At 36.8% G+C, this 19,879-nt stretch overlaps 1 protein-coding gene across 18 annotated transcripts in view; it reads left to right on the forward strand.

Moving 5' to 3' along the window:
• The window catches only part of DLG2 (discs large MAGUK scaffold protein 2), a 1,964,683-nt gene that overhangs the window by 1,347,189 nt on the left and 597,615 nt on the right, over positions 1-19,879 (forward strand). For all 18 annotated transcript variants that reach the window (XM_034666214.1, XM_034666215.1, XM_034666218.1 and 15 more), the window contains one exon: positions 12,058-12,108. In XM_034666214.1, the coding sequence (XP_034522105.1) occupies positions 12,058-12,108 (51 nt within the window). The remainder of the gene's footprint in view (positions 1-12,057; positions 12,109-19,879) is intronic.

Here is a 19,879-nt window from a genome sequence, read left to right on the forward strand (position 1 = left end):
ACCACATCATTGGCTGGAGGTGCGTGGCTGGGTATGACTTGTGGTGGCAGCCATGTGCCCGGCGGATGAGCAAGGTGCATGTGTTAATCAAATTTGTCCTGAGCTCAGAACCAAGGCTAACAGGTTTGGAGTGGGTGAGTCCTCAGGAGAACTCATGGGAGGATACACTGCTAGCAGTTTCAGTAGCAAGTGTCTGTGCAGCCCCACCTCTTAGAGGTGGCTCTGTGCTTATGCTGAGGAGTGGAGGAGGAAAATGGAGACTTTCAGCTTCCTCAATTTTGGAGAAGCATCCGAACACACTCCAAAATCGGTATGAATAGATCTGTCTCCCATTTCTTCCTCCTCCGCAATTTTTATGTTGCTTCTCTGTGTAGGCTGCAGCCTTTTTAAGGTGTCATTGACCCAGCTATCACTCACCCTCCAGACTCACCCAGTGCTGAGTCAGATGATGTTTCAAGCTCCAGGCTTCAAGTCCCAGTGGTTTTAAAAACTCATGGAATTCAGCCCCTCTGGTTTTTAAAGACAAACATTATTGGGATTAATCTTCCTCATGTGAGCTTCCTGGTGTGAGGTCCTATTTCTCTGTCCTTTCCCTGCACATAGGTCCCTCCATCCTACTGGCAGCCTCTCTCCACCTTCCTAACCTTCCCAACCTTTTAGATGCAGCTTCTTTGCTATTTTTAGTTGTAGAGTTTGTTCCGCCAGTCTTCAGATTGCTTTCTGGTTTATTGCCTTGGATGTGTCTGATATCTTGTAAATGTGGGACAGGGAGAGCTCAGCATCCTCTTTCAAATTCTTATCTGCTAATTCCAGTATCTGGGATCCCTCAGATACAATTTCTATTTTCTGCTTTATTTCTTGTGTATAGGTCATACTTTTCTTTGCATGTCATATCATTTCTTTTTGAAAATAAGCCTTACAATAACATGTTAAAACAACTATTGATTCTGATTTGTTCTTTCCTCTCCCCCATCTCCAGTTGTCATTTCTTTTTATTTTGAGGGGTACCTTTAGTCACATATATGGGCTAGATCTGTAGAATCTATCATCCCTGCATTGTTTAGCTGCTGATGTCTCTTTTGAATTTCTTTTCTTTTCTTCTTTCTTTTTTCTTTCTTTCTTTCTTTCTTTCTTTCTTTCTTTCTTTCTTTCTTCTTTCTTTCTTTTTTTCTTCTTTCTTTCTTTCTTTTCTTTTTCTTTTTTTTTTGAATCCTGGATTCCTCTGGTTGCCTCTAGATCAGCATAGCTTACTGGTAGGCCAATTATTGGTCAGAGGTTATATTTAAACACCTTGTGCCAGTAAGGCACAGTTGCCAATGGGTTTGCAAGTGGGTTAAGAAATGTGTTCAAATTCAAGCAGTATACAAATCTGTCTGAAATTTTATTTTTCAAAAGACCTTATTATAACTCCTCTGCATTAAAATAAATAAATAAATAAATAATAAATAACTCATCCACCTATGTGAAAGGTCTCACATCCAGCCAGGAATGTGTAGGCGATAGGACCTTCTTCAGTCTCCACAGTATCTGAATGACCCTGCCCATGCATTCAGTGTTCCAGTCTGGCAGTAATATGTTGTAACTATCAAGACCTTCCTTGACTCATTCCACAGGTTCCCCTGTTAAATTTCTAGCTTGTCTAGACAGTCTGTAGCTTTCACCAACCAGTATTGCTACCTTAGGCTACTGCAGTGTTTGCTTTTCCTGATATTTGCCACCAAAATCACTAATGTACTTCAAGAAAGGTGAAATAAAATAAGCAGCAGAAGTCTGTTCCAGAAAGATTAATCTGACTCTTTTTGTAACAAGCAGATCAAAGCATTTTTCCAGAATCACCCAACTAAAAACCTTCTTCATGTGGTCAAGATGAAATAGCAGATGAATTAGCAGGGCAGTATAGCTCTATAGCTCCTTTCCAAGGTTGTGAAGATAGTGATGTGCTTTTAAAATCAGATAAAAAGAGATCATATAAGCTAGCAAAGAAGATGGGGATAGTCACTCAATAGATATTTGTTGATTTGATGGATTGATCTTGAAGGATGCTGAAAGGGTGACATAAATTCAGATGAAAAGGGGGACAGTTTATTGTTAGCAAGATTTGAAGTAAAATGATGAGAGGGAAATTAAGGCAGTTCACTCGTTTGGAAACTAACAATGGTGAGAAGAACTTTTGAAGACAGAGGAATTTGAAAGATCTGCAGCAAATAAGAATCCCTTAAGATAAGTTTCAATTGATTTATTTCTTCAATAGCTATTTATGAAATGACTCTATGGGCAAGTCATTATGCTAGGTGCCACAAGAGAAAAATCAAAGATAGTGCCTCATCTGAGCAGGAGGACTGTGTGTCAGGAAAGATAAAACACAATGTAAGGAGTTGGATCTTGAGGAAGACCACAAGTACAATACGAGAGGGACTGTGCTATGTACAATTAGGGAGAAAGACTAGCGTTTTAACATTAGACTTCCCTTGACTCAAGCACTAGATTCTTCCATCCCTGCCTTCCTCCGAATAGGCACTCATTCTTTAATTTTGTTCAACAAATTTGTATTGAGCGCATACTTCCCATCACTAAATGATGAGAAGGATGAATAAGATAGTCCTCATTTCATGTTACTTTAAACTGTATAAACTTGGAGAAACCACTTAACTTAAAAGCTTGACTTTCTTAATAGTAAAATTAATATTAAAATGTCTCACTCTCAGGGTTATTTTAATTATTAGAGCAACTTATGATAGTGCCTGGCATGTAGTAGATACTTAACAGAATGTGGTGGTGGTGGTGGTAATTATTGTTATTAGCATTTGGGGGGAGCAATTTAGAGAATAGGGTGATAATTACCAGGAGATTGTTAAGAAATATCTTTTTGACTTTATGGAAGAGATAGCCTTATGTTGGCAGTAATAGAAGCTTTCCATATCCCCACATAGAATCTAGCTTCATGAAGGCAGAAGCTTTGTTCTCGTTACTATTGTATCCCTAGGACCGAACACACTAACATAGTACCTGGGACATTCTAGACATTCAATATGTTTTTTTAAAATTAATTGGGATTTTAATAAGCATGGATTAAAATAAAGACATTGAGGGTGCACTGTATAACATTAATAAAAATACCAAAGAAAAGAGTTGCTTTATAGAAGCTTCAGCACAATTACTTGAGTAGAAAATGTTTTTGAAGATAAGAAGCAGAGTCTGTAGCTACAAGGGTAGATTGGGGACAGCTGGTGGATCTTCTGAAATGTTCTTTAAGGATAAAGAAATTTACTTAAAGCTACTTGCACAGCATTATTACATGACGATAACATTGCTTTTTAGAAAGGTAGCTCTTGGGGCACCTGGGTGGCTCAGCCGGTCAAGTGTCTGCCTTCAGCCCAGGTCATGATCCCAGGGTCCTGGGATTGAGTCCTGCATGGGCTCCTTGCTCAGAGGGAAGCCTGCTTCTCCCCCTGCCTGCAGCTCCCCCTGCTTTTTCTCTCTCTCTCTCTCAGTCAAATAAATAAGTAAAAATCTTAAAATAAAAGGTAGCTCTCAAAGGATATGAAAAATAGGTTGATATTGAAAAAAATGATCTAAGTAAAAATGTTTTTAGGAAGTTATATTGATGGTATTAAGAAAGTAATAGTTTAGAACTTGAAATAGGATGTTAGGTATTGATAACAAATATAAAGGACACATATGAAAAGGAGGATTCCCAGGGCTGCTGGCTGGTTCAGTAGGTAGAGCACGCAACTCTTGATCTCAGGGGGTGTAAGTTCAAGTTCCACATAGGGTGTAGAGGTTACTTAAAAATTAAATAAATAAAATCTTAAAAAAGGGGGGGGAGGATTTCCTTAAGAAATACAGAGAATAGACTGGAGTAAATGATGATTGTAATTAAGCATGATTAGTCCTATCTCAGACTTATTAAGACTGGGGTGACATCAGGGCATTTACTTAGAAAATAAAAGTTGAGTGAGATTGCGTAACAGAAAGGAACAGACCTTGGCAAATGCTCATATCTGGCAGGAAGAAAGGAAACAGAAAATGCAATGGACAGAGCAGTAGGGAAGGAAACCAGCGAGAATATCAACTATGTGACAGAAGAAAGGAGGAATTTCAAGTGGTGGTCACTCCAGAGTGTTAAATACTGCAGGAAAGCCAGAGAGCCTGAGGCTGGGAAAAGATCATTGTATTCAAGTGTGGGAAAGTCTTCGTGGATCCTCTGCTGTTGTATGTTGGTGGAAACAAGATTGCAGATTAAAGAGAAAAGTTGGAGATGAAGAACTGGGTGAACTGATATTCTGCCTCTTACTATAGTTGTATTATACCCAAGAGAAAGAAAATATTCTTCCTACCAGCTCACATCATTGCATTTGTGAAGTCTCATCTTATGGTTCAGCACTCACTTTGTTTTTGTTGCTCTAAATCTTTTGGCATGTGTTTGAGCTCTTGATTCTCTTGGACACTGCTTAGAGTTGACAAAGTGATTTATTCATGGGGATAGTAAAGTGAGGGAGAGGAATTAATGGGACAAAAACCTAGTGGATCTTGATGTCTTCACAACCATTGATCAATGTGTTCTTAACACCATTTACTGCTCTCAAAGAACATGTTTTAACTTATGTAATATTTAACCCCCCCCAAACAAAACAGCATACATCAGGCTGGAGCCAAGTGAAAGCATTAAAATCACCTATTATTACTCCATCCAGCATATGGTGCAAAGCAAGGGAGCAAAGCTGGGAAGAAATGTGCCATGTCCATATCAGAGGCAAATCCAGTTCTGAACTTACTAAGCACTATGTCTTTCCTTCTTTAGAGAAGCCTTTAATCAAGACAACATTCTATCTATCATCTATCTATCAATCTATCTATCTATCATCTATCATCATCTATCATCTATCTATCATTTCTTTTTATACATGTAAGAACCTAAGCTATTTTCCTTTATGTCTCTTGACAGAAATACCAGGAAAATTTATCACATTTTTACAGGTGAAAAGCTGTTTAATAATAATAACAACAATTTTTAAAAACCTGTGGCTTCTAATTAAATAAAAAAAATACACATAGTAATTATTGAGTCTAAGATCACTTTTCTAAACCCAAAGTTCTGTGTTATGAAGTCTTAATAACAAAAGCAGAGGGAATAACAAAACCAAAGGAAAATTGTTTAAGAATGGGACAGGTTATAAGATACTGATTAATTTTTTTTATTTGGTGGATGCTATGATTTATCAGTTCACTGAGCTCAGAAATTTAATTAAAATTAGAAATTTTAACATGAAATCAGGGTTTACTTGTAGATCACAAGCAGGTGAATAATAAGAATAGTGATCTTATCAAAATTAGAATCTTGACTAAGAATATCAACAGTTATTTTTATAGCTTGTGTTTATTAAAAGTAAGAAGTATTTACTATGATTAGCTTCTTTTCAAACTGCATATTTTTAAATGAGTCTCATTACAATTGATATTGATATATAATTGATACTAAACTAACCAGATCCATACCTTAAATTAAAACAGATGCTCCACAAAGCTTAAACAGAATTTTTGCTTACTGTTTAAACAATATTGACACACATATTGACACACAAATGTGTATAACACAAAAGATGAATTCTAACAGCTTGTAAGAGACAAAACTGGTATTGAAATTTAAGTCTTTTGGATCCCAGACTCTAAGCTTTTTATTTCTATGTGACAATTCCTCTTAATATGAATAGAGGGCACAATTTTAGGCAGTGGAGATAGTCTAGGAGAAGGAACATTAGTTAAAGGAAGTGAGGGACAGCTTAGTTGTGTGCTACACACCTTGAGCTTTGTCTCATAATGCTCTCATTCTGATGAGTTTCCATGTTGGTTGAATGACTCTCACTTTTTCAATACCTGTTTTTCATCCCTTCAGCAGAGACACTTAATGTGATAAAAAGATAGAGACAATGAATATCAGCCTTCTTCCGTTCTTTCTTTTAGATTGAGGTAGAGCAAAACTGCCTTATCTTTTTTCCCCTTTATCAAAGAGACAAAGCTACATTTTATTTCTCTCAAAAGTCTCCAGAAGAGTTCAGCTTTAGGGAAGTGAGTGCCAATAGAGTAACATGATGGTCAAAACTGGGCAAGACAATGTTAAAAGAAAATGTAAGAGGGAGCAGACAGAAGATTAGAAGAAAGTCCAGTGGAGATAAAATTCTTAGTGAAAGCTGCACTAACCTGATTTGGGAGGGAAAAACTAAGATGATTCGTCTCCACAAGGGAGTACATCTTGGATGGGTTCAGGAAAGAGATGTTTAGGTTAAGAAAAAACTTTTAGTGGATTTTATAGTAGAAAGCAAGTTTATTTGCTTATTAAATTATAATTTATATTACTGGGGAAATGAGCAAATATTCAATAATTGATCCTATAAGTCTTGTGAACCTTGCAGATTATGAATCCAGCTAATCAAAACAGCTCTCACTATTGAAGACCTACTATGTTCCAGGTAGTTGATAATGTGTAATCTCATTTATTGCTCCCAAAAACTTCATGAAGAAAATTGTGTGATATTATAGCTAAATATAATTTCTTTATCACTTAAGATATGTGCCAGGTGTTTTACACAAATTATCTAATATTCACAATTTTTAGTACCATTCTACACATGAGGAAATGAAGGTTTTGAGAGATTAAGGAAATTGGCTACATTCACATATCTCATGAATATTGGAAATAGGATTCAGATCTGTGTTTTGTGTTTATTTGTTTTTTCTTAACTCTGGAAACGATCTTACCTACTAAACATAATAAAATGTACATAGGAGATTCAAGGAGTCATAAAGCATCATGATGTAGCTGCTGTAATAGATCTCCAATAGGAAAGGGGGATGACCATTGGCAATGTACTAAGATGAATACCACAAGTGTGTGTGTGTGTGTGTGTGTGTGTGTGTGTGTGTGTGTGTGTTATAGACTTGCTGGGGCATCCGATCATGGTTGTGACTCTGCAGAAAGAACTCCTGAGAAGGGCTGATCTCAGAGATGAGGATATCTAAGCTGGAAACTTCCAAAGGCCTGGGTCTTGTAGGAATTGGATCTCCATTCACTGCCACAGTCTTCTCTGATGGCATTAATTTTACCCATCCAAAAAAATTGCATTTCCTAATTCATCAGTGTTTCTATTTCCTCATTTATTTGGTCATTGAGCCTCTGTGTGGTAGGCACTGCATTATATGCTGCAGCTACAGATGAAGCAGAGTGACGTGGGCTTTGTCTTGCTCTGGGAGTGGCAAGAAGCCATGAAAACCAGATGCTCCAGTCTCCATGATCATCATATCCCCTCCCAAAGTCCAACAGCAACTTTACATGAAAAATCATAATATTCAGAGATAAGTCTTGTTTACTATGTCATAATAACTTTTAATAAAGGGCAGAATTAGTACATCATATATCATATTATATCCTACTAAGGAATCAAATACACACACACACACACACACACACACACCCCAAATAGTCCCTTCCTGTGGCAACAGTGGAGCTGTGGTTCTAGTCCACCACTATGTTTTATATATTGGATATCACACTTCTCTGAGGCCTTAGTATGTTTGGTGCCTCTTGAAGAACTGTGTGTTTATTGAGAATAGGGATAATTTCTTAAATCTCTATTTTTTCATTACCTGTCACACCGCTTGGCACATCACTCATGCTCAATAATTGTTCATTGAGTGGATTATGTTTAGTTTTAAGAAGCCAACACTTTCATATTACCGTATCAGCACTTATTATAATATGGAATATGGGGTTGTATAAACATTTATTTATCCCAGATTTTAAGATGCTGTTAGCTTTAATGAAATTACACATGTGGCAAAGAACCTAAAAAAATTGTGGAGAAATAATTTCTTTAGATCCCAGTTAAATGCATTAAAACATGGAATAGTTCATGTATGTTGTTCATGAAAGACCTCTTTTCAGAAGATAAAAACACACCTCAAATTATATAATCATCTGGGCAGGTAGTTAAAGTAGTACTGAAGGGGGGGAAAGCAGGGTGATAGCATTCAAAGTTTTGAAATCATAACTTTAAATAACAAGTTTGAATTTGAATTGGTCACTCTTCTAACTTCTGTTATGATGCCAAAAAGGCTACATGCCCAGAACAGTGCAGGACAATGTGTGGCACCAATTTGATTTTCGAGCCCCTGTAGAAACCTACCAGCTGTCACCACAGAACCATTAGGTTTAGGAAAATCAAGTATCTGAAAAAAAACAGATTTTTCAAAACTGGGAAATTCCTTCTATATCTACAAAAATGTCAATGCTTTCAGTTTTCTAGTCTTCAAGGTGAGAAGAAACTATCAGTGATGGTGGTTGCCAGAGCTGTAATACGTGAACCCAATCCAGGTAGCTGTCCAGGCCCCAAACTATCAGATGCATAAAACATTGTCTGGGTACTTAAGTATCACTGGAAATAGTACCGGTCAAGAGCAAAAACAACAAATACATGTGGCAGAACTCTTCTCAGGAAGAGAGTTTTGTGAATTTAAAGACGTGTATTGGTAAACTGATTGGGAATAGAGGGAGACCACCAACCCAAGCTCAGACAACAGATTGTAAGCCCCCAGACGATGATGGGAGCCCATTCACAGCATAGTTTTTTGGTTTTTTCTGGGACTACATAAAATTGTGGGTAAGGGGCAATTACTGTTTATACTTCTTGTCTCTTTACCAAGCAACCACTCCTCTAAATAAATGTGGACAAAATTATTTAAAGAGTATTGTATTGGTGTACTCATTTGAAAAGTCACTAAATTTTCATGAATGTCACAACCCACTCTTAGGTGCTTCTGATTAAAATGGAGGTGTACTTAGTTATGCTTTCTATCCTTTCCTCCAAGGTTTTTGCCAAGACAGATTGTGAGATTTCTTGTCTCAGGTGTCTTGAGGCCGAACAGAGTTCACACTCCCCTAGTGATGACAAAATAAACACTAGGACCTCTTAAATGACTTTCCTGAAGTCCCACATTGTCTCTTGTGATACCATGTTTTATATGTTCTCAGTTCATGGTGGAGATATTGCCTCAGCTATGCTAAAAACCTTTTATTCCTCTATAATTTCACCAGAACCTGTTGCATTCAGAGGATTCTCTTTTTGAGTATAGTTGAAATACAATTTTACATTAGTTTCAGGTGTACAACATAATAATTCAACAATTCTGCATGCTATGCTATGCTCACCACAAGTGTAACTACCATCTGTCACCCTACAAAGCTATTATGATACCTTTGACTCTATTCCCTGTGCTGTACCTGTGACTTAGTCATTTTGTAACTGGAAGCTTGTATCTCCCACTCCCTTTCACCCACTTTGCCCATCCTCCTTTCCCTCTTTCTCTCTGGCAGCCATGACTTTGTGTTCTACATTTATAGCTCTGATTCTTCTTTTTGTTTGTTCATTCATTTGTTTTGGTTTTTAGATTTCACATGTAAGTGAAATCATATGGTATTTTTTTAAGGTAGCAAGGATTATTTTTATTGTTTATTCACAGATTATTTAAACAGAACAGCTGGGTTAGTGAGTTGCTGAATATTTTATCATACTCAATTAAGATGTCTATTGTTTCCTTTTTTAATGTTATTTTTTTAAAAGCAAGGTGCCATCCCAGTCCGGATGGCATCATTTCATCTCATGAATACATCCTGGATACTACGGAATTAGGCAAATGACCTGACTTGTTTGGGTTGAAAACTAAAGACTCATGGAGTCTGTAAGTGTCCAATAGTTTGTCTAGCTGACCAGGGAGCTGTTGAATAGCAGTCGGGGTAGGTATCTATAGTGTGTGCAGGAACTAAAATCAGCATACATGATCATAGATTGGTTAAGCAAAGATTCGGGGAGACCATGAAGGACCACAGTATGCCACTAAAGGACTCTTGTCTTTTAAGCACTTCTGAACAGCATTTCTTTCAGCCTGAGCCTTTAGATTGTATTATCAGAGGTCTATTTTCATTTCTTTGAAGTTTTTTTTTTTTCTCCCCACTTCTCAGCTCTTTGATAATGTGAAGGGCTTCACTACAGAGAAGTCACTAAAGCAAAGCAAAGCTTCACAGAGCCATACAGGGAGAATGAAAACATATCACATGAAGTCAGCCTTCCCTTTCTGCCATCCATCAACTAAAGAAAGTTATAAAAAACAAACAAAAAATGGAATTAATATGGAGGCACACACATACAGGGACTTTGAGTTTTGTTTTGTACTTTTACACATGAAGAACAAAAACCTCCATAAAGCTGCTAAAGCTTCCTAACATCATCAAGTCCTCTTCTCTGAGTCATTAACTCGCTGAAGCCCAGAAAATCAAATTCGGTTTACGGCTGTTTGATAATGTAGTAACACAGTAAAATGTGATTCACCAACTAGCTCATGTAATTAGAAAATCAAGAACATGCTCGAAGTGGCTGGTGGACACACATAAGTATAGTCTATCATCAGTCTTTATAGTTGCTGATTATAGTTAAATTTACACCTTCCGTTGATGATACTGCATCCAAATTCCTTATGCAAGAGAATTCACAAGTACCTGTGCTTACAAATCAGATTAATAAATGAATACTGAGTTCAGTCAGTCATTCTTTCGGTCCTCTTTTCTTTTCTTTTCTTTTCTTTTCTTTTCTTTTCTTTTCTTTTCTTTTCTTTTCTTTCTTTTTTCTTTCTTTTCTTTTCTTTTCTTTTCTTTCTTTTCTTTCTTTTCTTTTCTTTTCTTTCTTTTCTTTTCTTTTCTTTTTATCTTTTCTTTTTATCTTTTCTTCTTTTCTTTTCTTTTCTTTTCTTTTTTCTTTTCTTTTCTTCTTTCCTTCATCAATTATTTCTTGCCAGACTCCGTTAACCAAGAGGGTATCTGGTCCTCGCCTTTATAGAGCTCTCAGTCTGCAAGAACTATGTTTAAATTCTTCTCAGGAAGGAAAAGCCAACTGGTTAAGGCCCTACAAAAATGGTGATGGTTAGAAACTCGACTTTCTATGGGCGCCTGGGTGGCTCAGTCGTTAAGCGTCTGATCGAACTCCCTGCTCAGTGGAGAGCCTGCTTCTCCCTCTCCCTCTGCTGCTCCCCCTGCTTGTACTCTCTCTCTCTCACTATCTATCTCTGTCAAATAAATTAATTAATTAAATCTTAAAAAAAAGAAAGAAATTTGTCTTTCTAGATGGTCCCTAAATGCTAATGATGTTGCCAAGACATATGTAAGAAAAAAAGACACAGCCACCTCGACAATTTTCTTGCGCGGAGGTTTTTGCCTGGCTGAAAGGGACTCTGTGATAAGAATGGGAATTGAGTATTTGTTAGATTATTTTAAAGCCACTCTTCATCTATTCTGTATGCACATCTGTTGACATCGAAGGCATATGTGATTTGTTGCCTGGCTATATTTAAGTATTTCTCTCTGTAAATTCATATCAATGCAAGAGTTGTTTAGATGATTAAAGCTTTCTCACTAGGAATTTCAAACATGTCCTACTTCATTCTTTTCTGAAGTACATGGGCATGGTTATGTTACATGGTCCAGGGCTTCCTAATAAATGTAACGAGGATAATGGGGATGAATTACCTGAGCTTGAGCCAATAAAGAAAAGGCATTTCTTATCTGACATGGTTATTCTAAATGCTATTTTTTGGCAAAATATGATATATGGTTATGCTGCCTTTTCCACTGACTTTTTAAGGTCATATTTTAGTGTTTGTTCATGGAAATTTTTAAAAGATATTAGGAAATTATTTCCCTTGTAACTGTAACATTGCCTCTAGGCGGTTTCTTCTTTATAACCTCACAATGCTTATTTTGTATTGTTCCCTCTGCCCCAAATATCACAAATTCTAAGGAATGCAATAAGCTTTGCTTATTTTTTGCAGAGTTTCACTCATATATTTTAGAATAGCTTAGATTATATTTTATTTGGATGAAAATATACAATCACAAATATTAAGAAGGTGTGGTTTATTCATAGCCTGAATGAAACTTAACCCTGAATATTGTTAAAAATGCAGCCATCTCCCCATTAATATGTATTTAATCATTCTTCTTTTTCCCTACTACAGGTCAATGGAACAGAAATTGAATATGAGTTTGAAGAAATTACATTGGAAAGGGTAAGAAAAATCCAACAATCCAAAACCTCAATCTTGCATTTGACATTCTACACCCTAATGATTATTTTGTGAAATCACACAGCTGTGTGTTATACCTTGGAAGTTTCCAACAGGACTCAAAATAAAAATATTAATGAAATGCTTGCAGTGGAGGGCACAGAGACAAACAGACCAAATCACCAGAACATTCCTTATGTAAATTGCATCGCCAAGATTTGGAGAAATGAATGAGAAAGACAGAAATATTCAGTGAGCTAGTATGGCACTTTTTCCTATTGTTTGCATTACTAACATTTTGCTATGCATTTTTAGACACAGTACAAAGTATTTTCATTTATGTAGTATTAATGCTATCTCTTAACTACCATTATCATGCATTTTTTAGTTTAAAAAAAAACAAGTGATACATCTTAAAGCCACCCTTATAGAGAAAAATAACAACAATCCTGCAGATCTCTGCAAATATGATATCAGGGTCTTGGCAAGGCTTTGACAAATTAGCAAAATTCTCTGTAACAACCCTAATCTATAAAGGTATTTTACAAGTCAGTAAGAGAAAGGCCAAAAACCACCTAGAAAAAATACAACCAAAAAAGAAAAGGCCAATAACAGATGAAAACTTGTTCAACCTTATTAATAAACAAAGAAAACAGTGATGTTAAGTGGTTTTTTTTGTCTGTCCAATTGGCAAAATTTAAAAGAAAGGTTAATATTCACTGCCATGGAGTAGCCCTAGAAATTGTTACACCCATAAAAAAAAAAAAATTTGGAAAAACGGATCAAAAGCTTTAAAATGGGCAGACTTTTTGACTCAGAAATTATACTTATAAAATGTACAAAGATATAAAGAATGTTCGTATCGGTGTTGTTTATAATAGTGAAGATTGAAAGAGTCAGCGTTTAATAATACATTATTATATGTCCAAACAATAGAAAATTATATTAAATTATAATGGTATTTTTAAGAATATTTAAATATAAGAATGGAAGGCCTAACAAGGTTATCTTATCAAATTAAAAGAATAAATTTTATAATGGTATGTAAATACAATCCCATAAGTACCAACATGCATAATTCGCATTCATAAGTATATACGTAAAGCCTGAAAGAATCTATATCAAAATGTTAACTCTTGTTAAGGATTTTGGATAATTTTTAGTTCTTTTTGTTTACATTTTTTTTGCTAAACATTCCATAATAAACATATAATTTACTTACAATAAGAAACAAAAATGTAAGTATTTTCCTAAGCTGTTTCATTCAAGTATGAATTCAGACTCTAGACCTGCACTTAAATTTATATTCCTTTTAAGTTTACTGATTATTCACTTTCCTGAGTCAGGGAATTTTTCATTCTCAGCCTAATTTTTATTGAGCATGAGTGGTTTTAAAGGAAATTTACATTAAAAGTCAAGTGTTTGATAGATGTGTTCTTTAAAACTTCCATTATGAATTTTGGTTAAATTTTAATGGCATGCTAAATGGAGAAAAATTAGGCTTATGGAAAATTAGCCCAAATGAAAAAAGAGAGCACATTTCTCCTACTAAATCACTAATCTTCTCTCTAGGACTGGCAATATAATTTGCAGAGTACAGTGTAAATGAAAATGTGAGACCCTTGTTTAAAAATTATTAAGAATCTAAAAAGATGTCAAGACCCAGGCATTAAATGCCACGTGACCCTTCTTAAATGCAGGACCCTGTTGCACGGCACGGATCTCACAATCATGGAGCCAACCCTTCTCTCTCCCCACGCCCCCTCATCTTAAACATGATACTGTTTTGTTACCCTGGTTTTATAGGTCAGAAAATTGAAGCCCACTTGGGTGTGAGGTAAAACATTCAGTGGGAGTGAGACAACTGTGGGTTCTAGGCTGCATTCTGACCCTCCCTTGCTTCAGGATCTGGCACGTCATCTCACCTCCTGCCCTTGGAGTCTCAGTCACACTCTGAACCTTGTCACTGCCATGACCTACACCCACCCCCAAAACCTCCGTCAAGTATTGTCTTTGTTGAACACCACCTCTTTTCTGGCTTACCATTTATTCCAGTGCCCCTGCCCCGCCAAAATTCTTCCAGCTCCATTGGGACCTTGAATCACTGATTTTACCATTTCCCTCCAGGTTTCACCTTTCTTATGCCCACCCCTCCCCCACCCACCATACTCCAAGTCTCCCTCTCACATGCTTTTAACATTCCTTTTCCTCCCTCCCTTTCTGTGCTCCTCCCACAAAGCCTCAGCTCTCCATGTCAGCCTCTGGGCGAATGAATGGGTTTAGAGTAGCACTCATTCATCTTACTTTAAATTTATATCTATTGATGTCAAGTGAACCTTCAAAACATCCTAGCAATTCTTATACAATTCTTTAGAAAAATCACTTTCTCATTCTCTGGGACAACAGATTCATAACTTATTTGCTCTCCTCACATCTCTAACACCCCCTCCCTCATCCTCAGTCTCCACTGTTGACTTCGCTTCCTGTGTCCTTGAGAAAATCCAAGCAATCACAGGAAGACCACCTCGCTTTCCTATCACCAGCTCTGCCAGTGTGGTCTCCCTGGAAAATGTTCCCTGCTCCCTTAGGAGGCCAGCCTTTCACTTGAGACCTGCATTCTATAACCTCTAGTCTATTTAAGGGCTCTGCTTCTAAAGTTGTCTCCTCTCTCTCTCCTGCAATATCAGTTTCTCTCTCTCTTTTTTTCCCGGATAAATTTAATACAGATATGATGTAATATTTCTCATTAAAAAGGAAAAAAAGTCCTCTAGCAATGGAGTAATATATAGGAAAAAGCAAAACAAAACAAAATGTCACTTGGCCCTATGTTCCACTCCTGTTGTTTCATAATTCTTGTTTCTTTACCAAAAATCTAGGGAAGTTGTCTATTTTCAGTAACTCCACTTTATTACTTCGTTTTCTTATTTTAATCTAGTTCATTTTTTCTTGTCCCCTCAGTAGTCCTAAAACCATCTTCATCAAAGTCTTGACAGGTTCCATCTTACTAAATTCAAGCATCAGTTTGCTGTGCAACTATCACTGGCTCCTTCCTTCCAGATGATAATTCCTAGTCTTGCAGGACAAAACATTTCTCCTGTTTATTCACCACCTCATTGGCACTCTGTCTTCATATCCTTGCTGGCTCATCCTCTAAATGTTGGTGCATTCCAGAAACCGAATGCACAGACCTCTTCTCAACCTCTCCCCATTCCCTTAGTGATCTCATCCAGACCCATGGTGTTAAATACCAACTTTCAACTGACGATTCCCAAATCTGAGTTATGATCTCTCTCCTGCATTCCAAATGTGTACAGCTAACTGTCCAGTTGGCATCTCTGCTGAATATCAAGAAGGTCTTCTAAACTGAGTATGTTCCTAACAGAATTCATGATTTCCCTGTGCTCCCTACCCTCAAGGCAAAAGCTGCCTCTACCCTAATATTCCTCATCTTAGCTAATTTGTTCTATCATTTTCCTTATTATTCAGGCCCCCAAAAAAACCTCCTCTAGGAGTCTTGCTTAATTGCTCTTTTTCCCTTGGCATCCAGAGCAAGTCCTACCGGTTCTACCATGAAAATACATTTCAAAATCAATCAAATATTATCACCGACCCTGCCGAATTCTAGTCCAAGCTAATATCATTCCCATGCCTGGACCACTGTAGTAGTTTCCATTTTTGTCCACTCCTCAAAGTAGCCAGAGTAATCTTTTTCAAAATATAAACCAGAGTATACCACTTTTATTCTTAAAACTCTTCAAGAGGTAATAATTACACTCACTATCATCAACTACAACACCTTATACAATCTGACCCCTGCTTTTCTCTCTGATGTTATGCCCTTCCCACCAACTCCTAGAACATTTCACACATACTTTCTCATCATTCCTCTAAAAAGCTGGGCTTTCCTTACCTTAAAGTCTTAATATTTGTTATTCTATCTTCCTCCTAGAATCTCCCCTTGGATGTTTACATGTTTTGCTCTTTTCATCATTTAATATCTGCTCAAGGGTCTCAGAAAATTCTCCCTTGTGCACCCCATTTAAATTAGTGCCAGCGGGGCGCCTGGGTGGCACAGCGGTTAAGCGTCTGCCTTCGGCTCAGGGCGAGATCCCGGCGTTATGGGATCGAGCCCCACATCAGGCTCCTCCGCTATGAGCCTGCTTCTTTCTCTGCCACTCCCCCTGCTTGTGTTCCCTCTCTCGCTGGCTGTCTCTATCTCTGTCAAATAAATAAATAAAATCTTAAAAAAAAAATTAGTACCAGCATCCCCGTTACACTTTTTTCCACTTTCATAGCTTTATTACTTTTTTAATTGCATTTACCAATATCTGAAATTAATATTATTAATTTATTTACTGCTCACTTTGTTAATATCTCTCTCCCTCAATATATGGTATATGTAAATATATAGTCACTTCTGTATCCAATTTGCCTAGAACATTATCTGGAATATAGCATATAATATTCAGTGAACCTTTGGTGTATGAATGGATTATGCCAGTGCTCTACCACTGCAAATGCAGTGAAGTAGAGACACATGGCCTGTGTTTGAATCTGGGCTTTATTACTTACTGGTTGAGTTAGAGCTGAATACTTAACCTTTCTGTACATCAATTTCCATACCTTTAAATGAGACTAGAGTATTGATAATTATCTCCTAGAGCCTTTGTGATGATTAAATGAGCTAATATAAAGGTTTAGGACAGCATGCATAGTTGTTATTCTTAACTTTTTCTTTGTGCTAACATAGTAGTTCTCACAAGTGTTATTCATTAGGATCATGAAGGAAGCTTATTAAAAATATAGCCTCCCAGTCTCAATGATCTAACAAGTTTCAATCTAACAAGAACTTCTCTCATATCAGTTTTTTTTTCCAGTTACTTTGTTCAGTGTCAGACATCCAATGATGAAGTTATGGTTCTTGTTGTATGCTTTTACAGTGTCTACTTTTTCTACATTTTCTCTCTATAACATTGAATTTAGTAATAAACTAATCACATTTAGTAACACCCCTATGAAGTGGATACTGCCAACTCCATTTTACATATTAGGACCCTGAGGCTCAGAAAGTAAATAACTTGTCAAAAGTCACAATGTTAGTAGGAGATGAAGCTAGGATTCAGCGCCATGCCCAACAGATACAGCTCATTACCACTGAGTTAGATTGTCCTCAAAATTAAGTTCAAATGTCATTTCCTCTAAGAATCTTTTCTTGATTTTTCCCTCTTGGGCAAGGTCCCCTTTATAAATTAACCCAAGCAGAGAACTTCTCACACTAAATGATGAATAAAATGTGTCTTTTCCACTGACCTATGAATTCCTTGACAGGAGGAATTTTATTATAGTGTTCTTTATATTACCATGATGACAGAAAAAAAAAAGAGAAAAGGCATTGAACAATTTCAGGACAAGCTGATGACTCCTCCTCTATAGCAAAATTGTTCAGTGCATTGGCCACTTGCCAAACAGTGAATTCCACCTGTGTCTAATGTACACTTATTTGTCGGACACAGTCTTTGTTTCATAGAATTTTACAGCCTGGTAGAGAACACAGAGAGGTCAATAGGCAAAAACCATGAAGAATAACAGAGTGCTGTGGATACCTGGTCCAGAATGGGGTATTTCCCTGAGGCTTTATACCTTACCTGGCTTACGAAAGATGAGACAAAGCAAGCCATGGACAAGGGAGTGGAAGAAGAAGGCCTCTCAAACAGGGACCAGCAGATGCAAATATTCAAGGACCCATGGAAAAGTAACATGCTTAAGGAACTTCAAGTCCAGAATGGCCGCACCTCAAGCTGAGGTAGGGCTTAGAGGGAGAGGCCAGGCTAGAGTGTTAGAGAAGGTTGAGAACATAGATGCCTTAGGTAACCTACCTACAGAGGAGTTTAAATTTTATCCCAAAGGCAATGGAGAACCCCTGAATAACTTTAAACAGAAAATTAATATAATTGGGGCACCTGGGTGGCTCAGTTGGTTAAGTGTCCGACTCTTAATTTCTGCTTAGGTCATGATCTCAGGGTTGTGAGATTGAACAGCAGGCAGGGGCAGTGCACTCAGGGAGTTTGATTCTCTCTCTCTCCCTCTGCCCACCCGCATACTTGTACTCTCCCCCTCTCTCAAATACATAAATCTTGCATATTTGTGTTTTAAAAAGATTACTTTGGCTGTGATACTGGGTATACATTTCATAGGATTCAGGAGATAATGCAGGAATGCCATTTAATACATATAATTTAGTGGCTAAATTCTGCCAGTGGTGATGAAGAAGGAGATGATTCAAAATATCTTAAGAATGTTAGAAGAACAGATTCAAATGTTTTGTAAGATGGGAAAATGCCAGAAAGAGCAGAAAAATCAAAGATACCTAGATTATAATCCAGCAAATTCCTTTCATAAGCACTGTCTGGATCTATCAGCAAAGGCCACCTGTGATATTTCAAATATTTCTGTCACTGTGGGCTCTGAAGACATTAAAGAGGTAGCTGAGTATAAAGTCTATGCCTCTGAGTTATTTATCCATTATTCATGTATGAAGTTAATAGGTTATATACCCCCAGTATGACTTATATCAAGAGAAACTAGTTTACCCAGCATGGATAATAGATTCATCATGGCTTTATAACCCTAACCATCATGCATGACTGCAATTTAGCAGTGATATTGAAGTGAGTATATGACTATCTGTCACCTCCTCTGACCCCTGCCCCCAGTCTCCAAAAAAAAAAAATTGGAGTACTTTCCTGACAGCTGCGGAATGTATGATCATGTGATACTACTTGAATGTTCTGTCTGATGAGTCAGGGATATCTTTTTGCAGTTAAAAAAAAAAACACACACACACACAACAACAACTCAAAGATCTGAGCTATCTTCCCAAATATAAGCAATCTGTAGGGCAGAGGAAAGTGACTGATTTATTGCACCCTCCAAACTCCCATACATGGACCAAGTCTTGAGTATAAGGTGGGTAACATGGGGACTTTGAAAATAGTATTTCTGAATTTCCAGGTAAGAGGTGACCCATTAAAGTTGTCTGATGGACTCTCCAGATTCATCCAGGTATCATATTAATTGGAAAATAATTGGGTGTCTGAATGACTTAGGCCAAATGTGTTTATCTCAAGTAATTGAATGTTCATGAAGGTGAAAATTCCTAAATTCAAATGGAATTACAGGTCTATTACTTCAAATAATGTGGAGGCTTTGGATTTCTATATTCCTGATTTTTTTCTGGATATCTTCAGCTTATTTTCAATTTAATAGGAATAGGAATAAAAAGCCAGAGTCCCAACGATATTTGAGGGGGTTTCAGCTTTTATATAGTCTGCTGTAGTACAGTCTTATTCTAGTCTAAATAATTTTTAATAATTGGTACATTTCTTAAATGAATTCCAAATTTTATGTATATTCAATTATCAGTGTATATTTTAAGTGTGTTTGAAATATATGTACACATCTCTATTTGTATGTGCATAGAAACCACTTAAACATAAGTGTGTACTTTAGATATAAATAAAAATATTTACTCAATATGAATGAACTTGGATCCGACTCAGGTGGAGTGGTGGAAAGTATCACAAGATTTGTGGAATAAGGGTAGGTTTATATAAGCAATGGAAAGAAGCATAGTCCTTGAACTCAGACCTTATTTTGAATCCAGGATCATCCTCTCTCTGTGTGACCCTGAGCAAATTACTTAACTATTAAAGTCTCATTAGTTTTCTCCCTAATGAATAAGATACTAATATCTATCATAGAGCATTATTGTGAA

This window comes from Ailuropoda melanoleuca, chromosome 8, assembly GCF_002007445.2.
Source record: "Ailuropoda melanoleuca isolate Jingjing chromosome 8, ASM200744v2, whole genome shotgun sequence".
In the NCBI taxonomy this organism is placed as follows: Eukaryota; Metazoa; Chordata; class Mammalia; order Carnivora; family Ursidae; genus Ailuropoda; species Ailuropoda melanoleuca.